Raw genomic sequence first — 25,984 nt, 5'->3', positions numbered from 1 at the left:
ATTGTGCTTGAGCTTTAGAAGTTATTTCATTGATATATTTTTTGAAAAAATGCTTTGAACTTGTAAAAAGGAAATGTATCCCTGTATCTGTATCTATATTATTGGGTTAAGACAGATATGACACATCCATACAGAGTTGTATTCTTTCTAGTGTTAGCATATTAGCTTAATATATGAAGGTAGTTTGAATCATTCATTCTAGCAGCATAGATTCAAAAGCACACATCCTCTTTTTTATCCTATATTATTGAGTTTGCTGTAGTGAGCTGTAGTCATGATTCTATAAGAGCTGTTGTGTAATCATGTCCAAATCACTTAATTATTTTCATTCATAGAGTCCATAAGTATAAAATTAAAGGGTTGGACTCATCTCCCAGATAACTCCAGCTTGAAAATACTGTGCCATTTTCAGTGGCAGATTTCATGCTCCTACCCATCCCAAGCTATTCCATGCATGCTTTTTTCCTCTACAGTCTTCAGAAATGATTTTGTCATGATTCCTGTAAGGAATAATTATCATTATTGTAGTATTTCTATTTTAGGGGCCATCTTAAAATAGGATTGTTTTTTCAAGGGAGAAAAGGGACAGAAAAGATCATTCTGTAAGTTCTTAAAATGAGAATCTATCTGAATGTTTGATTTTGGTTTGGTTTTGGTTTTTTAACAAACATATAGGACTCATTACATGTTAGGCACTGTTTTGAGAATGCTTCAAACATAATTTCCTTAAATTCTTATAATATCTTTACGATATCTTCATCTAAACCATAAGCAAACAGAGGGACAAAAATGTAAATTAACTTGCTTAGGATCGCACAATTAGGGAGTAATAGAGCTAAGACTTGAACTCAAGCAGGCCACATTCTCCACTGTTGGATTATGCTGCCTAACAACTTAATGGAACAGCTGTGGGGATCATAATTCTAATAAGAGTTGAGCAACCCAGATGGTATACTGGTGGAAGTGTCACAGATCTGAAGAGGAAACTGGGCAACTTCTCTTATGTGTAATTTCTGTAAATAAGAAAATGCTGACAAGAGTGAATGTTTAAATTTCCTTAACAATAATTTCGTTTGAATCCAAGTCAGTATTTCATAGAAGTTAAGGTCATCATTAAGGCAGGTACAATTTTTCCTTATCAAGTTTGGATGTGATCACTCCCGGAGGTAAGAGGGGATTAGATACTTCATTAGTATTGATTCTGAAATTTGGATTTTCTAACTGATGTCATCTTGGTATGCCCTTGTTTGAGCCTAAATCCTACTTTATTTCCATAATAATTTGTGTCTATTTAGGCTCTTGAACTAGAAATAGTACTCTAAATATTTCACATAAATGTATTCTTTCTGGGGAAACGTTTATATTTCTTCTTAAAAGAACTAAACTTAGTTTTCTTTTCTTTCCCTAAACTTTGCATTCCTTGAACTAAACTCCCTGAGACATCCTAAGACTCACTGTTATGAATTCAATTATTTTCTTTTAGGATTTTAAAATTTATTTTAATTAATTCATTAAATTTAATTAGAGGATAATTACTTTACAATATCGTGATGGTTTTTGCCAAACATCACCATGAATCGGCCACAGTACACATTTGTCCCCCCATCCTGAACCCCCTCCCACATTCCTCCTTATCCTATCCTTCAGGGTTGTCCCAGAGCACTGGCTTTGGGTACCTAGCTTCATGCATTGAACTTGTGCTGGTCATCTCTTTTACATATGGTAGTGTTCATGTTTCAATGCTATTCTCTCAAATCCTCCCACTCCTAACTTCTCCCACTGAGTCAAAAAGTCTGTTTTTTACCATCTATGTCTCCTTTGATTCCCTGCATGTAGCATTTTTGGTACCACCTTTCTAAAGTCCGTATATATGTGTTAATATATAGTATTTGTCTTTCTCTTTCTGACACACTTCACTCTGTATAATAGGCTCCAGGTTCATCCAAATCATTAGAACTGACTCAAATGTGTTCCTTTTTATAGCTGAGTATTATTGCATTGTGTAAATGTACCACAGCTTCCTTATCCATTCATCTGCCAATGGACATCAAGGTTGCTTCCATGTCCTAGCTATTATAAACAGTGCTGAGATGAACATTAGGATACTTTTTTTTTTTTTTTTTCAATTCTGGCTTTCTTTGGCGTATATGCTGAGCAGTGGGATTGTTGGGTCATATGGCAGTTCTATTCCTAGTTTTTTAAGGAATCTCCACACTGTTCTCCATAGTGGCTATACCAGTTTGCATTTCCATAAAGAGTGTAAGAGAGTTCACTTTTCTCCACACTCTCTCCAGCATTTATTGTTTGTAGACTTTTTGATGATGCCCATTCTGACCAGTGTGAGATGATGCCCCGCTGTAGTTTTGATTTGCATTTCTCTAATAATGAGTGATGTTGAGCATCTTTTCATGTATTTATTAACCTTCTGTATGCCTTCTTTGGAGGAAAGTCTGTTTAGGTCTTTTTTCCACTTTTTGATTGGGTTTTTCCTTTTTCTGGTATTGAGCTGCATGAGCTGCTTTTATATTTTGAAGATTAATTCTTTGTCAGTTGTTTCATTTGCTATTATTTTCTCCCATTCTGAAGGCTGCTTTTTCACCTTGCTTATAGTCTCCTTTGTTGTTCAAAAACTCTTAAGTAATTAGGTCCCTTTTGTTTATTTGCTTTTATTTCCATTACTCTGGGAAGTGGTTCATAGAGGATTTTGCTGTGATTTATGTCAGAGATAGTTCTATTTTTTCCTCTAAGAGTTTTATAGTTTCTGATCTTACATTTAGTCTTTAATCCATTTTGAGTTTATTTTTGTGTGTATGGTGTTAGAAAGTCTTCTAGTTTAATTCTTTTACACCTAGTTGACCAGTTTTCCCAACACTACTTGTTGAAGAGACTGTCTTTTCTTTATTGTATATTTTTGCCTCCTTTGTCAAAGATAAGATATCCGTATGTGGATTTATCTCTGGACATTCTGTTTTGCTCCACTGATCTATGTTTCTGTCTTTGTGCTAGTACCATACTGTCTTGATGATTGTAGTTTTGTAGTATAGTCTGAAGCCAGGAAGATTGATTCCTACAGTTCCATTCTTCTTTCTCAAGATTGCTTTGGCTATTTGGGATCTTTTGTGTTTCCATACAAATTGTGAAATTATTTGTTCTAGTTCTGTGAAAAATACCATTGGTAGTTTGATAGGAATTGCACTGAATCTATAGATTGCTTTGGGTAGTATCCTCATTTTCACTGTATTGATTCTTCCAATCCCAGAACATGGTATATTTTTTCATCTATTTGAGTCATCTTTGGTATCTTTCATCAGTGTTTTATAGTTTTATATGTACAGGTCTTTTGTTTCTTTAGTTACATTTATTGCTAAGTGTTTTATTCTTTTCATTGCAGTGATGAATGGGATTGTTACTTTAATTTCTCTTTCTGATTTTTCATCATTAGTGTATAGGAATGCAAGGGATTTCTGTGTATTAATTTTATATCCTGCAACTTTTCTATATTCATTGATTAGCTCCAGAAGATATCTGGTGGTAATCTTCATGGTTTTATATGTAGAGGATCATGTCATCTGCAAGCAGAGAGTTTTACTTTTTATTTTCCAATCTGGATTCCTTTCACTTCTTTCTTTTCTCTGATTGCAGTGGCTAGGACTTCCAAAACTATGTTGAATAGTAGTGGTAAGATGGGCACCCTTGTCTTGTTCCTGATTTTCCTTATTTTTTTATTATTGTGAAATTATTCATATGTATACATATACACATTTATCTATATTATAAAAAGTACATGTATATATACATATTATATATATATATATATATATATATATATATATATATATATATATATATATATAGAGAGAGAGAGAGAGAGAGAGAGAGAGAGAGACAGACAGACAGACAGACCACATGTGAATAATTTGTTGATGGGCTTCCTTTCTGCATATGACATAGTTCCTGACAGAATAATATGGTTCTCAAGATCCACTGTATTTGTGGCAATGTCTGTATATTATAAAATAATTAAATTGCAGTTGGTAGCAGTAGTTCCAACTACCTTTGTAATATTTTGGGGTTGTATCACATATGACTAAAATGCAAGCAGACAGCTAGTGACTGAGTCTCTTTTGCTGTATCAGGAGGCAGTTTGCCATGGACACATCTCTACTATTTGATGAAAACAAAAGGAAAATTTAAATATCTTATGTAATCTTGGGCTTTTAAACATGAATTAAATATATCCACACCCAATATTATAAATATTTATTAATTAAATGACTGGAGATTGTTTTTAGGGTTATTTTTAAGGGAAAATATATAGGGCTTTTTTTCCCCTTACACCCTTCAAAGCGAGCAAAGTATTTGCTATCTAGAAGTTATTTCAATAGTTGAATATTTTATTAGATTTGTTTTAAAAGGGTAATTTTAGCTCTTCACCCAGGCAGCCGAGCAGCAGGCGCAGAGATGCAAATCTTTGTGAAGACCCTGATGGGCAAGACCATTACCCTTGAGGTCGAGCCCAGCGACACCATTGAGAGTGTCAAAGCCAAAATCCAAGACGAGGAGGGCATCCCACCAGACCAGCAGCGTCTGATCTTCTCCGGCAAAGAGCTGGAGGATGGCCGCACTCTGTCAGACTACAATATCCAGAAAGAGTCCACCCTGCACCTGGCGCTTCGTCTGCGAGGCGGCATCATTGAGCCTTCCCTCCGTCAGCTCGCTCAGAAATACAACTGTGACAAGATGATCTGCCCCAAGTGTTACGCCCGCCTGCACCCCCGTGCTGTCAACTGCCGCAAGAAGTGCGGCCACACCAACAACCTGTGCCCCAAGAAGAAGGTCAAATAAAGCTCCTTCACCTGCTTCTCCTTTGCCTGCAGGGCGGCCTCCTGCCCAAGCCCCATGGTCCTGGGGCCTCAATAAAGTTTCCCTTCCGTTGAAAAAAAAAAAAAGGTAATTTTAGTGGGTAGTAGAGAATATACTCTGTGATTTCAATTGTTTCAAATTTGATACTTGTCTATGGCCCACTATATGGTCCAAATTTATTAATGTCCCATTTATACCTTATATATATATATATTCTCTTGTTGTGGGTGGAGTATTCTTTAAATATCATTTCAGCTATACTAGTTGCAAATATTGTTCATATCTGTAATAATTCTTCCTGATTTCTGTACCCTTTTCCTGACAATCACTAGCATTTGTGGGTTAGTTTTACTTTTAGTTTCTGTCAACCTTTGCTTTATGCATTTGAAGCTTTGTAATTGAGTGGATAAACTTTTGGTTCTGCCTTATTTTAGCTTAATGAGTTAAGTTTCATATTCCATGTTATCTCCCCTCATTGGCTTATTTGCTACATATTTTTGCCCTATTTTTGGCTAGTGGTTTTCTAGGGTATACAATGTACATTCTTATTTACAGTCTACCTGCAAATTATATCAACTCCTTTAAATGTAAGAACTTTATAAATAGTACACTTCTGTTTTTCTTCTCCTATGGTTTGCAACTTACCATATATTTCATATATATATATATATATAATAAACCCCACAATGAATTGTTAATATTTTTCTTTAAAGCTGGGGTCAGCATTTTTTTGGTTTTAATTCCTGAAGGGCCAGATAGTAAATATATAAGGCTGTGCCAGGGCAATGTCCCTATCAAAACTATTGAAGCCTGCCACTTTGGCATAAAAACAGCCTTAGACAACACATAAACAAATGGATGTGACTGTCTGCCAATAAAACTTTATTTCCAAAGAGAGGTGGAAGCAAAATTAGCCAAAGGACCATGGTCTGCTGGCACCTGCTTTAAACAATTATCTCTCATTGACATTCAAACAAACAAGTATATTCATCACTTTTTTTTTTTTTTACTTCCTTCACTTCTTTGAATAGATTTGAATTTCTATTTGGTATAAATTTCCCTCTGCCCAAAGAATTTCCTTGAATATTTATCAGATAGTTCTACTGTAAAACAAACACCTCTCTCCCAACACATACACAAAGATAAACTTCTCAGCATTTGTATGTCAAAAGAATTTTATTTTATTTTAAAAAGATACATTCATGGGTCATTGCCTAGTGGAATTATTTTTCTTTCAATATTTCAAATATTCCTCCATTTTCTGTCTTGAATTGTCTCCGACAAAAAGATCGAAGAAATTCTAATATCTGTTTCCTTATAACATGACTTCCATCCTCACCTACTCCTCTCTACCCTCTGTCTGCTTTTAAGATTTCCTCTTCACTGGTTTTCAGAAGTTTGATTATGATGTTCCTTAATTTAGTATATCCTATTTGGTTTATTGTGTGCTTCTTGGATTTGTGAGTTTATGTGTGTGAATGTGTGCTAAGTTGCTTTAGTCATATCTGCTACTTTGTGATCCTATAGACTATAGCCCACCAGGCTCCTCTGTCCATGGGATTCTCCAGGCAAGAACACCAGAGTGGGTTGCCCTCCTCCAGGCAATCTTCCTGACCCAGGAAAGAAACACACATCTGAATATATGTATAAATGGAGTCTGTATTAGCTTCCTATTGCTACTGTGTAAAATTAATCCTAGTGGCTTACACAAGTATTATCTTCAAGTTCTAGATGTCAGAAATGGTTCAGATTCCTGAACCCGCGTCTCCTGAGGCTCCTGCGTTGCAGGCAGATTCTTTACCACTGAGCCACTGGGGAAAGTGAAGTGAAGTGAAATGAAGCGAAGTCGTTCAGTAGTGTCCGACTCTTTGCGACCCCGTGGACTGTAGCCCACCAAGCTCCTCTGTCCATGGGATTCTCCAGGCAACAGTACTAGAGTGGGTTGCCATTTCCTTCTCCAGAAGTTTACGCCTTTTATCAAACATAGAAAATTTTCAGCTACTTTTCCGCCTGCCTTTCCCCACTCTCTTGTTTTTTCCATAGTAGAGTGAATAACGTGTCTATTAAAAATGTCCATACCCTAATCCCTGGAACCTGACATTCATTACCTTGCTTGGTAAAAAAATAGCATTTTACCTTACATGTGTGGGGATGATTATTTTAAGGATGTTAAAATGGGAAGTTAATCCTAGATTATCTGAATAGATTCAATGTAATAATAAGGATTCCTAGAAGAGGGAGAAATGTGGGCTGGCATGAGAAGGTGCTGTGATAACAGAAGCAGAAGTTGGAGTGATACGCTTTGACAATAGAAGACTGGACACAAGCCAAGAAATACATATGGCCTCCAGAAGCTGGAAAAGGCAAGGAAATGTATTTTTGTTCAGAGTCTCCAAAAAGGAGTAAATTCTGCCAATACCCTATTTTAGCCCATGAAATCCATTTATACATATATTCAGCTAGTTGATATTGTCCGTAGGTCACTGAAGTTTTATTTATTTTTCTTCAATCTTTTTTTCACTCTGTTTTATGTTATATGACTTTGATGGCAACATCTTGAAGTTCACTTATCTTTTGTTTTGCAAGGTCTAAGCTTTTGTTAAACTCATCTCCTCATTTTGAAAAAAAGAAATTATGGTAACTTTTTAGAAGCTCCATATGATTTGGTTTTGTAGCTTGTGTTTCTTTCAACCTGATATTCATGTTTTCCTTTAAATCTTTGAGCATATGTATAATATTTTTTTTAAAACAATTGTCTTTTAGTACTTTATGTCTTATATTTCTATTGACAGATTTTTCTTTTAGCCATAGTTTCCTGCTTCTTTATATGTTTCATCATTTTTTATTAGATAATAGGTATAGTGAATATAATGATTTTGAGAGACTGGATTTTTTTTTTTTTTTCCTTTAAAAAATGTTGAACTTTGCTTTGGCAGGCATTTAAGTAACTTGCAAGTCAGTTTAATCCTTTGCATACTTTTTTAAAGATGTGTTGGGGCATGTCTACACTCTGTTTCTGCATTAATTTTGTTAGCAAGGTTCTCTTCTAGGCTGTCTACTGAATGTTTCATATGTGCATTCCCGGTCACTACACTCCTCCATATAGAACTTAAATATCTTCCAGCTCTGTCTACAGTCTTGGAATTGTTCAAGTTACATTCCTGAGAACTATTAGGAAATTCTACCATATTCATGTGAGTCTTAGTATTTAGAAACAGGTTCAAAAATACCTTAACTATTAATTTCTGGGACTCTTTCTCAAGGCAACTCTACCATCTGTAGTTTCCTGTCCTACAAAATCAAGCTTCCTCCATGTCTCCACATCTCATTTCCATCTTCACATCTCACTGGACCTTCTAATTCTGCTTGAGTTGCCCCTTACTGTGGCACAGTCTGTGACATACCTCCAGGAAGAAAGCTAGTGGATTATAAGGCTCATGTCATTTGTTTTACTTGCTATCTTACTTCATAGTCTTGAATTACTAATTGTCCAGTGTCCAAAATCATTATTTCCTATATATCATCCAATATTTTAGTTGTTTCTTTTGAGAAGGCGAGTCCCAGTAATTCTGATATGGCAAGGAGAAAATCTCTATTTTAACTTTTTTTTTTTTTTTCAATCTTAAATTATTCTCAGAAGGTTTGGATTAACCAAGATTAATTTGCATATTATGTCATAATTAGTTAATTTCTTAGTGCTTCTATTTTCTATGCCAATGTGCATTTTATAAGATGTGAATTTTGTACATCTGTATAATAAGACAACTTTTGGTCTTGTGAATAATTTCAATTTGTGGCTCAAGGATTTTTACAAAAATCATACATAAATTTGCAACTCAAGCATTTGCAAATAAGAAATGAATAATATATCATATTTTATGCTGTTTAAACATGGAGTTTGTTCTTGGTGCAAGAGGAATATCTTTAAAGGAAAAGGAAGATAACAGTTTTGAGTTATACAAAATTTGTGGCCACTTATTGAAATTATAAACTTATTTTTTTAATGTGATTTTTTTTCCAAAGACAAGTAAATTCTCCCCCAACCTTCCTCCTTCCCTCTTGATAAAAAAAAATAGTTTAAGCTTGACAATCCTATCTCACTGTTCCATATAAGTAAGTTTCTTTTGAGAGCTATATTGACTCTGTATGAGCATCACATCCTTGCTTTTCTATTCACTGAATGCTTTGTTGGTTAATCTAGGTCCCAATTTTCTTCATGACCTGTAAAATTGTCTTTTCCAACTTTTTGGCAACAGTGACTTGCAGCCTTGGTGATGTTTCACGTGGCCTACTCCTTACCTTGGCTAAGCTCAGATCAGATGTCTATCATCGGAAGTTTACAAAATGTGGTCTAACCACGAAAGAATCTTCCAAGACAAAATCATAAGTAGAGATGCTTTAGTTAAGAATGCCAAAATATCTGTACCATCTGTGAATACAGACTTTGCCAAAGAAAAATAAGTAGGAAATCTATGGTTTCCCTTTTGAACTTCCATGTTAAAATAGGACCAATGTTGAGGTTATTTGACCACAAAATATATTTAAAAAATAGTGTTAATTATAGTTATGCTGGCTTTCCATATACTGCTTTCTTCTGTGATTATAGCATAAACACTTCTATGGCTTCATTTTTTATGCAATCAGTAAAACAGATTCTTAAAACATCTTCTGAACAAAGACTAGTAGTAATAATAGTTATGAGTATGATGAACATTTACTGTGTATGCCCCTTATATATTATTTAATGGTGAGAATATTAAGGGCTTGATGATGTAATTAATAGCTCATTTCATTAGCATTAAATATAAATTTTAAAAAATAGTAGCCTATTAAAAAATGATGACTTGAAGAATTACATACTGGTTCAATTTAGTCAAGAAGTATTTTCTGGGGCAAGGAGAAGGAGGACTGTGGGAGAAATAATTTTTATTTAAATATTTTACCTTACCTATTCAAATCTGACCAGAGGGACATGATTTAAGCACTTGGGAATTCTTGAGCTCTTTAGCTTCAGATATTTACATATTATTTAAAATTTAAATATATTTTAAGTTCAAAATAAAAGATGAGATGATGATAAGATATTTTAAAATGTGTAGAGTAATATACCTCATAAGTACATTATACTGCCTAACTCCTTTAACGGATAAAAATGTAAATAAATTGTCATTTAGAAAGTAAAGTATCTCCTGGTGGATTTTAACTGCTAAATTAAATGAATTCACTAGATAAAAATATAAGCAATACAAACATATACAATTAAAATATTCTTTAGTTATTAGTGATACTTGCTGTAATGAACAATTCTCACCTTACAAGGGTTATTATAATAAATAGTATTTCTTTGTCACATCATAGTCTAATTCAGGACAGGTATCTCTTCTGGGTGTCCTTTCTTCAAGTACCAACTCAGAACTCCAGCCATTGATCTTGGGTCTTCAGTCTTTTCCAAGTTTCCTTAAGAATCCAATGCAGAGATCTTTACAACAACCCTATACTTAGGATGTTGCCATTACCAATTCACAAAGGAATACTCTGATTAACATCCAGCTTTTTCTTGTGCTTGAAATCAACCGGATGACAAATAAAATCACTCACTCACATCTCATCCCTCAACAACAATTTGCCACTTCTGGGAACTGTGAAATCTAGTTTCATTTGTTATGGGACCTGGGAGAAGCTAGTGCATTGCATACAGACATTGATCCTGACTATGGACACTGCAGTGGCCTTGAACCAGCTGGAGAACACTGTCTCAGACAGTCAACCATGGACAGGAGAGCCTTTGTGGAAGTCCACAGAGGTTTCCAGCAAAGAGGTTCCAGCACATAGTTGTCGTAGTGGGGTGAGTGGGGGGGAGTACAAGTTGTGTGCACTGGAGAGGGTAAGAGGAACTGTTTGATTTTACTCATCTCATCCCTTCCCCAAAGTGACACAACTCAGGGCCAAGAGAGAACTTCTTGGCTCAGGATTTTTGCCACAGGCCAGAGGTTTGGGGACAGAGTGAGCATGTGATTGAGAACCCTGCTTCCCCAGCTGTGGATGATGTTGTCAAAGAGGCTTATTTCTCTCTTGCCTCATCCAGAGTATGCAGTAGTGAGCTGCTTGACTGAAGGGTGGGAAAAGGCTGGGAGAAAGGCAGATAGCAGTCTTGCAGGGCTTCAGAGGGACATAGTTCCTACTAATCAGACCATGGACTCCATCAAGAAGCCTTCTGGGGACACCTTGCCCTTGAATCCCTGCAGCTGGCCCACAGGCACTCTCATCATGCCTCATGCCTCACTGATATATAGCCCCACCCACCTGTGGAGGTTCTTTTGGTGTGCTCCCAATGGCAGAAAGAATGAACCCAGCAGATGGCTACTGAGCATATGCAGAAAGCCTGCCCACATCTGCAGGACAAGAAGGAGCCACAAGCTTGAACTTTAGTGCATTTGGGAAAGCAAAAGGAGACCGAGCACACAACCTGATGTGTTGCAAGATCACAACCTGAAATGTTCTTCCACAAAAAGAGTAGGAAGCATGGAGTAGGTGTATCCATTAAAGGTCCGAGCAAGGCTCAGAGCCTCTTGCAGGGCCATCAGAAAGGATTCCTCTCCCAAAGTCAGTCTGTAAGAACTACAGGAAGTGACTGCCACTTCAAATAACAAAGGATCAAAGAAACAAATATGAAGGAATGTGGAAAATCAAAGAAACATGACACCACAGTGGGATCACAATAATCTCCTAACAATGGACCCTAAAGACATGGAGATCTGCGATTTACCCCATAAAGAATTCAAAATAGCTATTTGAAGAAAGCTCAGTAAACTACTAATATTAATACAAAAAAAAATACAGAAAGACAATTTAACAAAATCAAACAATGAAATCCATGAAAAAAAAAGAGAGAGAGAGAAATTTAATAAAGAAGTGTGTGGCATGGTAAGTCACTTCAGTGGTGTCTGACTCTGTGATCCTATGGACTGTAGCCTGTCAGGATCCTCTGTCCACGGGATTCTCCAGGCAAGAATATTGGGGTGGTTTGCCATTTCCTCCTCCAGGGGTCTTCCCCAGCCAGGGATCGAAACTGTCTCTTATGTCTCCTGCATTGGGGGAAGGATTCTTTACCAGTAATACCACCTGGGAAGCCCAGATAAAGGGGTAGAGATCATTAAAAAAAAAAAAGAGAGAGAGAAAGAACCAAATAGAAATTTCAAGTCTGAAGATAAAATGAATGAAATGGAAACACAGCCAAATCTACAGAGGGATGGAACTGTTTCGGGACTTGTTCGTGGGATTGCAGTGTGAGTCTTCCTCCTGGGAATGAGCCTGCCTTTTCAAATGGCCCACCTTGTCATGAGCTCCACCAGGGTTTCCCAACCTCCTACTTGGATCCCAAAGAAGCACAAAAAGACCCATCCGTCTTGCCCATGGATGGCTGTCAAATTACTGTCATTGAGATTGAAAAGGAATGGTGACCTTCTCTTCCATCATTTTGCTAATGTCATTTTCCAGTATTCATTTTATTATGTGACCATATATCTGTGTCATAGTCTGGAAAATAGAGTATTATAAACATTCCCTTCTAGCTAAATCATCTAGAAACATAATTCTAGCCAAAGAGGTGTGCACCAGTTTGCAAGTCACAGTAGTGTTTGGCCTCTGGGAACTGCTAACCAGTTCTGTTACAAATTTCAAAAAGGAAATGTCTTTATAATGGTTTTAATTTACAATCTTTGTAAATTAAAGATTTAAAATCTTTAAATGACTTACAATGGTTCAGTGGGTAAAGAAGCTGCCTGCAATGCAGGAGACACAGGAGATGAAGATTCAGTCCCCAGATGAGGAAGATACTCTGGAGAAAAAAATGGCAACCCATTCCAGCATTCTTGCCTGGAAAATCCTATGGACAAAGGAGCCTGGTGGGCTACAGTCCATGGGGTCAAAAAGTTGGACATGACTGAGCAACTAAGCACAAGCAAATGTCTTAGAGTAAAACAGAGAATCTATCAGGCATATAAGTAAAGGAAGTTTCCAGTGATTTTTCTGGTTTCTTTTTTTGATAAGGTGGATTTTACTGACACAAAATTATTTTCTCTCTCCCAGCACCAAAAGTTTTAGATACATCAAATATTACACTTTTATTTTTAATATTTGACTATTAGCTGAATTGGAGATGAAGGTGGCAACCCACTCCAGTATTCTTGTTTGGGAAATTCCATGGATGAAGGAGACCGGTGGGCTACAGTCCATGGAGTCACAAAGAATTGGACTTGACTTAGTAAGCTATTTCAAATCCTAAAAGATGATGCTGTGAAAGTGCTGCACTCAATATGCCAGCAAATTTGGAAAACTCAGCTGTGGCCACAGGACTGGAAAAAGTCAGTTTTCATTCCAATCCCAAAGAAAGGCAATGCCAAAGAATGCTTAAACTACTGCACAATTGAGCTCATCTCACACGCTAGCAAAGTAATGCTCAAACTTCTCCAAGCCAGGCTTCAAAGTATGTGAACCATGAACTTCCAGATGTTCAAGCTGGAATTAGAAAAGGCAGAGGAACCAGAGATCAAATTGCCAACATCCGCTGGATCATCGAAAAAGCAAAAGAATTCCAGAAAAACATCTACTTCTTTTTTATTGACTATGCCAAAGCCTTTGACTGTGTGGATCACTACAAACTATGGAAAATCTTAAAGAGATGGGAATACCAGATCACCTTAGCTGCCTCCTGAGAAATTTGTACGCAGGTCAAGAAGCAACCGTTAGAACTGGACACGGAACAGACTGGTTCCAAATCGGAAAAGGAGTATGTCAAGACTATGTTTTCACCCTGCTTGTTTAACTTATATGTAGAGTACATCATGAGAAATGCTGGGTTGGATGAAGCACAAGCTGGAATCAAAATTGCTGGGAGAAATATCAATAACCTCAGATATGCAGATGACACCACCTTTATGGCAGAAAGTGAAGAAGAATTAAGTGAAAGAGGAGAGTGAAAAAGTTGGCTTAAAACTCAACATTTAGAAAACTAAGATCATGGCATCTGGTCCCATCACTTCATGGCAAATAGGTGGGGGACAAATGGAAACAGTGACAGACTTTATTTTCTTAGGCTCCAAAATCACTGTAGATATGGTGACTGTAGGCATGAAATTAAAAGACACTTGCTCCTTGGAAGAAAAGCTATGACTAATTTAGACAACATATTAAAAAGCAGAGACATTACTTTAACAACAAAGGTCCATCTAGTTAAAGCTATGGTTTTTCCACTAGTCATGTACAGATGTGAGAGTTAGACTAAAAGAGAGCTGAGCACCGAAGAATTGATGCTTTTGAACTGTTGGAGAAGTCTCTTGAGAGTCCCTTGGACAGCAAGGAGCTCTAACCAGCCCACCTTAAAGGAAATCAGTCCTGAATATGCCCTGGAAGGACTGATGTTGAAGCTGAAACTCCAATACTTTGGCCACCTGATGCATAGAACTGACTCATTGGAAAAGACCCTGATGCTGGGAAAGATTGAAGACAGGAAGAGAAATGGATGAGAGAAGATGAGATGGTTGGATGGCATCACCAACTCTATGAACATGAGTTTGAATAAGCTCTGGGAGTTGGTGATGGACAGGGAAGCCTTGTGTGCTGCAGCCCATGGGGTCAAAAAGAGTCAGACACGACTGAGCAACCGAACTGAATCATACACACACACACACACACACACACACACACACACACACACACACAAGCTGAATGGATAAGAACTTTTTAGGAAAAAAAAAAGTTTTAAAAATTTCTGAAATCTGAATGGTGGAACATTCAAAATCTAGCAATATTAGAAAGTCATTATTGCCCCTGGAGCTGAAGAGAAGGGGGAGGGGGGGAATAGAGTTAACATGTCTAGTGGAAAGTGAAACTTTGTAGCAAGGGCTGAGAGACAGAAGTGGAGGACACAGCCAGGGCTAGAAAGACATTATTGAAAGTAGAGGAATAAGGTGGGTGCGTGCTATTGGTTAAACCCAATGAGGAGCCCCAGAGCAAAGGAGCCCAGATGATAAAATCCACAGCTGCTGAGCCAACAAGGAAATTGATGAGAGGAGTGTGGAGAGTAGATCTTGAGGCAGAGTGTAATTGAGGGGAGCCATCATATAGGGAGGGGGTCCCAGGTGGCTCTAGTGATAAAGAACCTGCCAAAAGCAGGAGACATAAGAGAGACTGTTTTGATCCGCTGGAGGAGGGCAAGGCAACCCATTCCAGTATTCCTGCCTGGAGAATCCCATGGACAGAGGAACCTGGAGGGCTATAATCCATAGGGTAGCACAGAGTCAGACACAACTGAAGTAACTTAGAATGCACACATATACTGTATATGTGTGACTCTTTCAAGATAAAGAACACTTCTGAGTTCTCAAATATCAACATATACACAAAGTTTTATTTCACTTAACATAGGATGAAGAAGTTTTGATATTTCTGAATGTGGACCATCTAGGACCAAGGTTATGATTTCATTTCCTACTTTTCAGCATCGAGTAGGTAGATCCATGTGTGGAATGGCAGGCAAAAAATGAAACTTTAAAAAATCTTGTGATAGATTAAAGATGGTTAAAAAATATTAACCAAATATTAATGTTTTTCCTATTGCAAGGTGGTATTGATTCTTGTTCTCTCGCAAGCCTGGGCTGGACTTTGTGACTTAGTTGACCAATGAAACATAGAAGTTATCTTTGGGAATTTTGAGGCTCAGGTGTAAGAAGCCTTGTAACTTTCACCTGTAATATTTGCTCTTGGGACACTCCCTCTCCAAAAACAACAGCTATACTTTGAGAGGACAAAACACATGTGTGGCTTCTGTATAAGTACTTTTGTCAGACTTCCCAACTGTCAATCCAGGCCCACAGCAACTCAGCCATGAGAGTCAGTCACCTTCTGCATCTGTCCAGGAGAGTCTTCTGGTGACTGTACCCAGCCATCTGACCACAATTTCATGGGATACCTTAAATAACAACTTCCCAGCTGAGCCCAGTAGACACATAGAGTTATGAAAGATAATAATGAATTGCAATTTTAAGTCATTCTGTTTTGGGGTGGTCTGTTGCCCAGCAACACATAAGTAGGGGAAAAAAAAAAAACCTTCAAGGAAATAGCTTCATAATTTCTAGATAGCATGGGGAAAATGATCAGTGATCACTTCTTCCATCACTGATTTGGGGAAATAACTTAAGGATTTAGTTTCAAATTGATATTTTTCTCCAAAATTTAGAAAAAAAAATGTTGAAAAAAAAATTGAATTTTATTTATTGTTTATTTGGAGGGTAGTTGCTTTATAATATTTGTTGGTCTCTGCCATACAGCAAAATGAATCAAGAAAACAATAGCAAATGAAGCAACCAACAAAGAATTAATCTCCAAAATATACATGTAGCTCATGCAGCTCAATACCAGATAAACAAACAACCCAATTAAAAAGTATGCAGACGACCTAAACAAACATTTCTCTAAAAAAGGCATATCATGACTAATAAATACATGAAAAGATCCCAACATTGCTCATTACTAGAGAAATGCAAACGAAAACTACAATGAGGTATCACCTCATACTGGTCAGAATGGCCATCATCAAAAAGTCTACAAACAATAATGGTGAAGAAGGTATGGAGAAAAGGGAATCCTCTTACCCTGTTGGTGGGAATGTAAATTGATGCAGCCACTATGAAGAACAATATGGAGGTTCCTTTAAAAGTTGAGAGTAACACTACCATGTGACCCAACAATCCCATCAATGAACGTATACTCTGAGGAAAAAAAATGTAATAATAAGTCTTTTATGGACCCTCCAAACCAGGGTTATTCTAATTTTCAGGTAAATTTTTGCTTGGCATTTTAAAAATGTGTATGATCATGAGATCTTTATGCAAATTCCTATCTTTCCTGTTCTTCACCTTCTGAGGATGAGCTCCATTGGCATCTAAGCATACTATGCATTTTATAGAAAGGAACGGTAGTCTAGAGCCTGGCAATCTGATCATGTTTGCACTTCATTCTCAACAGAAACTAATGTTTCATGTTTCTCAAACTTCAATATGCAAATTCACCACTGATGGATCTGGTGGAAATATAGATTCTGATGTTTGGGCTTGTGGTAGTTTCTGATAGTCTATGCTTCTAATATTTTCAACTGATACTGACACTACTAATTCACATTGAAGAGCATGGGCATAAAGGACCCTGAACTTAGTGTAAATTTAATTCAAAGAAAGATGATTTTTACTCTTAGATGAAAAGCAAGCATTTCCAAGCAGATAAATAAATGATTACCATACATTAGGCTTTAACATGTTGTTGGATTTTACCAGTAATCATTATAACATTGCAAGTTAATATATCAAGGCTTATCATCAGATCATAGTAAAAAATAAATCTATGGCTTCAGTTTTTGTTAAATAAATTTCCAGCCTCAGTTTGCTGTTAGAAATTGGAGATTATGTTAAATTCAGAATATATATCTTATTACATTTTTACCCTCTTCCTGACTACCATGCTTATACTCTTGCATACCCTCTGGTCTTCTGCAGAGAGGTTATAAAAACAGAGAAACATAATATTAAATTAGCATATATAAATTGCCCAGGTGATTTGCAGAAAAAGTAGAGGACTGTTTATTACATGAAATCTATATATAAGGTTCTTACAATAGAGCTAGCATGGTTTATGATTACAAATCAGTGTAGAAGGGCTGCTAACATTGATGGTCTATTTAAGATAAAAAAAATAACCAAATAAAAATGCAAATTGTGTCCTGCTGTGTAATTTTATTCCAAATTGCTTTATTTGGTTTCCCTGAATATCCATCTCTCTAATGCCTTGTTATAACTTAATTTCCATTCTATTTTTCATCTGTCAAAATGGCAAGTGTTGATTTTTAAAATCATAGTTAATAAATATGAATGACCTGGGCATTCTCAAACATTGCTAATGGAAGTTCAAATCAGTTCAATGTCTTGGGATAAAGCGTAACAATCTGTATCAAAAATTTTAAATATATTTTTACTTTAAAACAACTATCACAAATATGGGTAAAGTATTATCTAGAAGAATAATCATAATTTAATTTATGAGTCAAACATTTTTAATAATCTAAATATTTCAATAATCTAAACTTACAAGAGGTAATTTAGAAAATTATGGTGCATCAATGCAAAAAGGAATACTAAGAAGCTGGTTGGCAGGATGCACAGAAAACTATTCAATGAGTAATATATTGCCTTATAAGAAAAAAAAAGCACATCAGTAAGTATAGTATTAGGTTTCTTTAAAGAAATGGAACCAATAAAATAGCTATAGATTAGATATAGGAATAGATATAGATACAGATATAAATATTGAAGAGGAGACTTACTACAGGAATTGGCTCTTATGTTTATGGAGGCCAAGTCTCACTATCTACTACCTATAGGTTTAAGTGCAAGGAAAGCCAAGCGTATAACTCAGTGTTTGAATGGCTGAGAATTGGAGAGCCAATGGTGTATATGTCTCAGTCAGAGTCCTAAAGCCTGAGAACAAGGAACAATAATGTCTGAGAGCAAGAGAAAATGGATGTCGCAGCTCAAAAAGAAAAACAGAGGATTAATTATCCCTTTGCCTTTTTGTTCTCTCCAGAAACTCCATGTGTTAGGTTATAGTCTCATTAATGAGAATGATTTTTGTTACTCAGCCTACTGATTCAAAAACTAATGCCTTATGGAACACCTTCATAAGCACATCCCAAAATAATGTTTTAATAGACGCTTACTCCTTGGAAGAAAAGTTATGACCAACCTAGACAGTATATTCAAAAGCAGAGACATTACTTTGATGACTAAGGTCCATCTAGTCACGGCTATGGTTTTTCCTGTGGTCATGTATGGATGTGAGGGTTGGAGTGTGAAGAAGGCTGAGCGCTGAAGAATTGATGTGTTTGAACTGTGGTGTTGGAGAAGACTCTTGAGAGTCCCTTGGACTGCAAGGAGATCCAACCAGTCCATTCTGAAGGAGATCAACCCTGGGATTTCTTTGGAAGGAATGATGCTAAAGCTGAAGCTCCAGTACATTGGACACCTCATGCGAAGAGTTGACTCATTGGAAAAGACTCTGATGCTGGGAGAGTTTGGGGGCAGGAGGAGAAGGGGACGACCCAGGATGAGATGGCTGGATGGCATCACGGACTCAATGGACGTGAGTCTGAGTGAACTCCGGGAGTTGGTGATGGACAGGGAGGCCTGGCGTGCTGCGATTCATGGGGTCGCAGAGTTGGACACGACTGAGTGATTGAACTGAATAGTTATCTGGGCATGCCTTAGCCCAGTCCAGTTGACACATAAAATTTCCCATTACAGCATATGAACATTTTGCTACCTCTTTATCAAAATTCATAAGTAGGTAAGTAATTAAGTTTTAGTCACTCAATCGTGTCTGACTCTGTGACCCCATGGACTGTAGCCTGCCTATCAGGCTCCTTTGTCCATGGAATTCTCTAGGCAAGAATACTGGAGTGGGTTGCCATTCCCATCTCCAGGGGATCTTCCCTGGAGATCCAACCAGGGTTTCCTGCATTGCAGGGAGATTCTTTACCATCTGAGCCACTACTAGCAGTTTCTTGTAAGATTTACAGAAAAATATCAGAAGTATAAGTCATATGTGAAAATTTTATAGAATTGGAATTTAAAGGATGTGACTATCAGTTCAGTTCAGTCACACAGTCGTGTCTGCCTCTTTAAGACCCCATGAACCGCAGCATGCCAGGCTCCCCTGTCCATCATCAACTCCTGGAGTCCATCCAAACCCATGTCCATCGAGTCGGTGATGCCATCCAACCATCTCATCCTGCGTTGTCCCCTTCTCCTCCTGCCCTCAATCTTTCCTAGCATCAGGGTCTTTTCAAACAAGTCAGCTCCTTGCATCAGGTGGCCAAAGTATTGGAGTTTCAGCTTCAACATCAGTCCTTCCAATGAACACCCAGGACTGATCTCCTTTAGGATGGACTGGTTGGATCTCCTTGCAGTCCAAGGGACTCACAAGAGTCTCCTTCAACACCACAGTTCAAAAGCATCAATGCTTTGGTGCTCAGCCTTCTTTATAGTCCAACTCTCACATCCATACATGACCAATGGAAAAACCATAGCCTTGACTAGATGGACCATTGTTGGTAAAGTAATGTCTCTGCTTTTGAATATGCTGTTTAGGTTGGTCAAAACTTACCTTCCAAGGAGTAAGCATCTTCTAATTTCATGGCTGCAATCACTATCTGCAGTGATTTTGGAGCCCAGAAAAATAAAGTCTGACACTGTTTCCACCATTTCCCCATCTATTTGCCATGAAGTGATGGGACCCGATGCCATGATCCTAGTTCTGAATGTTGAGCTTTAAGCCAACTTTTTCACTCTCCTCTTTCACTTTCATCATGAGGCTCTTTGGTTCTTCTTCTCTTTCTGCCATAAGGGTGTTGTCATCTGCATATCTGAGGCTACTGATATTTCTCCCGGCAATCTTGATTCCAGCTTGTGCTTCTTCTAGCCCAGTGTTTCTCATGATGTACTCTGCATAGAAGTTAAATAAGCAGGGTGACAATATACAGCCTTGACGTACTCCTTTTCCTATTTGGAACCAGTCTGTTGTTCCATGTCCACTTCTAACTGTTGTTTCCTGACCTGCATACAAGTTTCTCAAGAGGCAGGTCAGGTGGTCTGGTATCCCCATCTCTTTCAGAATTTTCCACAGTTTATTGTAATCCACACAGTCAAAGGCTTTGGCATAGTCATTAAAGCAGAAATAGATGTTTTTCTGGAACTCACTTGCTTTTTTGCTGATCCAGCAGATGTTGGCAATTTGATCTCTGGTTCCTTTGCCTTTTCTAAAACCAGCTTGAACATCTGGAAGTTCACGGTTCACGTATTGCTGAAGCCTGGCTAGGATAATTTTAAGCATTACTTTACTAGCATGTGAGATGAGTGCAATTGTGTGGTAGTTTGAGCATTCTTTGGCATTGCCTTTTTTTTTGAGATTGGAAGGAAAACTGGCCTTTTCCAGTCCTGTGGCCACTACTGAGTTTTCCAAATCCTTCTTTGTCCTTTATATACAGTTTCTTTTATTGAAGTATAGTTTATTTACAATATTATATTAGTTTCAAGTGTATAGCATAGTGATTCAGTGTTTTTATAGCTTGTACTCCATTAAAAATTATTATAAAGTAATGTCTATACTCCTCTTTACTGAACAATACATCCTTGTTGCTTATCTATTTTATACATAGTAGTCTGTATCTCTTAATCCCATATCCTTAATTTATCCTTTCCCTTTTCCTCTCCCTCTGGTAACCACTAATTTGTTTTCTATATCTGTGATTCTGCTTCTGTTTTGCTCTATACATTTGTTTCTATTATTTTTAGATTACACATATAAGTGATATGATACAGTATTTGTTTTTCTCTGACATTTCACTAAGTATAGCATTCTCTAGTCCATTATATTGCTGCAGATGACAAAATTTCACTCTTTTTATGGCTAATATTCCTTTGTATTAGGAATATTAACATACACATACATACCATATCTTCTTTATCCATTCATCTGTTGATGGATATTTAGTTTCCATGTCTTGGCTGTTGTAATAGTGCTGCTAGGAACATCGAGGAAACCTATCTTTTCAAATCAGAATTTTCATTTCTTCCAGGTATATACCCAGGCGTGAAATTGCTGGATCATATCGTAGAGCTCAGTAGCCTCAGATATGCAGATGACACCACCCTTATGGAAGAAAGTGAAGAAGAACTAAAGAGCTTCTTGATGAAAGTAAAAGAGAGTGAAAAAGTTGGCTTAAAGCTCAAAATTCAGAAAACTAAGATCATGGTATTTGGCCCCATCACTTCATGGCGAATAGATGGGGAAAAAGTGGAAACAGTGATAGTCTTTATTTTCTTGGTCTCCAAAATCACTTGGCTGGCGATTGCAGCCAAGAAATTAAAAGACGCTTGCTCCTTGGAAGAAAAGTTATGACAAACCTAGACAGCCTGTTAAAAAATAGAGGCATTACTTTGCTAACAAAAGTCCTCTAGTAGTCATTTATGGATATGAGAGTTGGACCATAAGGAAGGCTGAGCACAGAAGAATTGATGCTTTCCAACTGTGGTGTTGGAGAAAGAGTCCCTTGGACTGCAAGGAGATCAAAGCAATCCATCCTAAAGGAAATAAGTCCTGAATATTCACTGGAAGGACTGATGCTGAACCTGAAGCTCCAATACTTTGGCCACCTGATGCAAAGAACTGACTTATTAGAAAAGGCCCTGATGCTGGGAAATATTGAAGGCAGGAGGAGAAGAGAATGACAGAGGATGAGATGGTTAGATGGCATCACCAACTCAATGGACATGAGTTTGAGCAAGCTCCAAGAGATAGTGAAGGACAGGGAAGCCTGGTGTGTTGCAGTCCATAGGGTCACAAACAGTCGGACATGACTGAGCAACTGAACAACATAGTAGCACTATTTTCAGGTCTTTAGGAAAACTTTATGTATATTCTTAATCATTTTTAGTGAGTAGAATCTTTTGGCAGTCGTATTTTAAAATACTTTAAGCAGATTTGCAACATTATTTTTACATGATTATTTTTACATTATTATTATTATTACATTATTATTTTTACATTATTATTTCCTGTGTTTGAATTTCTGTTTTCTTTCTTTTTTTCCTTAGCAAATTTTCTGAAAAGAAAACTCAGTGTTCATAATTGTCTCAAGCAGCTTAATTGTCTCAAATAGCTTACCTTCAGATACTGGGAGTATAATTATCCCAGCTCCTTCATCTTTACTTTAATTGTTGTGAGTTTTTTGTAAATTTTTATTATTCTTGTATCAACTTATCATTCATTTAACAAAAATATATTTGAGCGTCAGTATGTGTCTTGCACCATTCTTGGTTCTTAGTCTGTCATAACTGCTTTATTTTTCTTTATTTGCAAAATTAGTTATCTCCCCTTGTCTATCCATTTATTCAACAAATGTTTTCAACACTCTTTGTGTGCATTGTTCTAGGCTCTTGGGACACAGAAATGGGAGAACCTGATTAAAAAACCCCATTCTCATGGAGCTCAGATTCTTATATGTAAATAAAGACAATAAATGAAATACACAATTGCACTATTTGTCAGAATGAAATGAAATGAAGAAGGGGACTTAATATACCCGGGGGAGGGGCAAGTATGTAATATAAAAAAGGGTTTATCAGGAAGGTCTCTCTGAGAAGGTGATTTGAACCAATACTTGAAGGATTTGAAGGAGCAAAGAGCTAGGGGAAAGAAAGAAGTCTTCATATGCTCATATTTTTGAGTTATGCAAAGTAATTCTCGTCAACATCAAAACTTTCAAGTTTACCAAATGATTAGATTTTCATTTTTATTATTTGAGTATTAGCCAGTCAGTAAAGCAATATTGCTTTTTGGAAAAAATCTTGAAATGAAAATCTCTCAAATCTGATTTTTTAAAGAAGACGTACTACATCATAAAGGAATCTGGAGGTCTAAATTAATAGAAAGCATGTGTTCAAAACAGATACCCTTTCTCAAAGGCAAAAACTTTGACCTTAAGAACACTTTAAACCATTCAAGAGTAGTATTAAGTCAGCAAGACACTAAGTTAAATGTTGATGAATTCAGTCACTGATAATGGGTGAAAAATGATGAAAAAAATAAGAAGTCCTGTATAAAACTTCTTTCAAAATTTATGACCAAATGATGGTAACTCATCTTTATGGTATCTTTTTTTAAATAGATTATTAAGAAAAAATTGCCTTCAATAGTTAAAAGTCCAGATGGGTTTCTGTTAAAATCTCCTACCATGCATTCATTACTGTAGATGGTTTCCTGTCAGAATACTGTGTAAATTAGCAGCTTGATGTTCTTAGACTGGGTTAAGTGGTCTGTTTCAGACAGGGAAGAATTTATGGCATGAAATACAAATGCTTAAGTAATCATAAAAGTATTCCATTTTCTGAAGCTGATATTACATTAACACTTGGCCTATCATATAGTTCATCATGTCCTTCTCTTGTAATCAGGAGGAAATGTGTTTTTTATCACAGAAAAGCACAGGGAAATTTGCAATCTTTTTCAAGAAAAGAATCTTGTAATAGGATGGGGAAGGAGGTTAAGAAAACAATAGAAGTGTAAATGTCATTGGAGGGTATACATCTGTAAGCCATTGCCTTCTGAAATGTTGGAAACATTGCAATATAAATACTGCTCCATCACATGCTTTCCTTTTGTCTAGCTCTTCTGTTGTCTGGAGTCTCATGAGATGAAATGCACACCCTGAAACAGCATCCCCTTGAACCACAGTGGGAGGATATTATACTATTCTGTGGCCCCACTCGCTCTATTTTCACCCCTGGTATTTTCTTCTGCAGGTGCCAGGTCTGGTTCAGGGATGAAGCTCAAAGTTAAAATCAAATCAATTGCATACACAGGTGGTTACACTAGAATGTGTTTGAATCTGAAAACCAGAAAAATGCCTTATGTTAGAACGCTTCCAGAAAATAGTAGGAAAACTCTTCACGATGAGATGATGCCAGGGTAAACAGTCATGGGCTGCTTCAAAGCCACTGACCCCTTTCAGGCTTACTCCTTCTGCATATTTACTTTGCTATTTTTTAGATTTAGCACAAAGCAAAAAAAAGTGCAGTATTATGACTACAAAAGAGGATTAGTTATACTGTTTAGTCATGAAAGTAAAAAATGTGGAAGATCAGTTCCATGTCAAAATAAAATATGCATATGCAAACATATATACATAAGTGCATTATACACACATATAAACAATGATAGGGTCCCATGCTAAAGTGCTTCTGCTTACATACACCAGTGCCTTTAAGACAGTTGGGAATGGTATAGCCTGGGCATATTCAAAATAGATCAGCTCTACAAAATTGGTAGATTTGTGGGACTGTAAACCTAGTGTTGCCAGTTTTTTTTGAAAGGAGAAAACTGATATCTGATTCTGTGTTGTATGTGTAATTTTTTTTTATATTTTTGTTGCTTAATGTGACTTTCAGGCATCCAGATTAAGATCATACACCTATGAATATATTAAAAGCTCTTCATGATCTTAATGGGTTCAGTAAACTAAGATCATGGCATCCGGTACCATCATTTCATGGCAAATAGATGGGAAAACAGTGGAAACAGTGGCTGACTTTATTTTTTTGGGCTCCAAAATCACTGCAGATGGTGATTGCAGCCATGAAATTAAAAGAAGACGCTTACTTCTTAGAAGGAAAGTTATGACCAACCTAGACAGCATATTAAAAAGCAGAGACATTACTTTGCCAACAAAGATTCATCTAGTGAAGGCTATAGTTTTTCCAATAGTCATGTATGGATGTGAGAGTTGGATTATAAAGAAAGCTGAGCACCAAAAATTGATGCTTTTGAACTGTGGTTTTGGAGAAGACTCTTGAGAGTCCCTTGGACTGCAAGGAGATCTAACCAGTCCATCCTAAAGGAGATCAGTTCTGAGTTTATTGGAAGGACTGATGTTAAAGCTGAAACTCCAATATTTTGGCCACCTGAGGTGAGGAGCTGACTCATCTGAAAAGACTCTGATGCTGGGAAAGATTGAAGGTGGGAGGAAAAGGGAATGACAGAGGATGAGATGGTTGGATGGCATCAACAACTCAATGGACATGAGTCTGTGTAAACTCTGGGAGTTGGTAATGGACAGGGAGGCTTGGCGTGCTGCAGTTCATAGGGTCACAAAAAGTCGGACACGACTGAGAGGCTGAAATGAACTGAACTAAACTGATGATCTTAATGTCTCACTTACAAGCCCTTGATTGATTAAGAGTTGATTGTATAGGCTAGTAGTTGTAGTAAATTTTGTATATTATATACTGAGTTTTTTGTTTCTTAGTAAAACTCCAGTTAGCTATCTTTCTAAAGAAAAGGAATATTTCTTTTAATAGACTTAATGTTTATATTAGCATTTACAATTAATTGTATATTTTTAAGAAAAGCAAAGTTAAAAACATTTTTTGGAAATCTTAGTCACCTAGACTTCAGAATTGTTTTGTGTCTGTAGGTATAAGAAAATTATAAAGGACTTAAATGTGGTAATGCAGGGTGT

At 36.9% G+C, this 25,984-nt stretch overlaps 1 protein-coding gene across 2 annotated transcripts; it reads left to right on the top strand.

Moving 5' to 3' along the window:
• The first annotated feature begins 2,344 nt into the window (after nt 1-2,344).
• On the top strand, nt 2,345-4,845 carry LOC138091628 (ubiquitin-ribosomal protein eL40 fusion protein-like). 2 transcript variants are annotated; one of them, XM_068987542.1, is made up of 2 exons: nt 2,345-2,357; nt 4,454-4,845. In XM_068987542.1, exons 1-2 carry the CDS (start codon nt 2,345-2,347, stop codon nt 4,843-4,845), a joined length of 405 nt encoding a protein of 134 aa, XP_068843643.1. The 2 variants fall into 2 exon arrangements, with proteins under 2 accessions (XP_068843643.1, XP_068843644.1); XM_068987543.1 differs by lacking the exon at nt 2,345-2,357 and having other exon boundaries at nt 4,462-4,564; nt 4,652-4,845.
• Nucleotides 4,846-25,984: the final 21,139 nt, after the last annotated feature.

Source organism: Capricornis sumatraensis, chromosome 15 (assembly GCF_032405125.1).
Source record: "Capricornis sumatraensis isolate serow.1 chromosome 15, serow.2, whole genome shotgun sequence".
NCBI lineage: Eukaryota > Metazoa > Chordata > Mammalia > Artiodactyla > Bovidae > Capricornis > Capricornis sumatraensis.
This window is presented reverse-complemented; position numbering and strand designations above follow the sequence as displayed.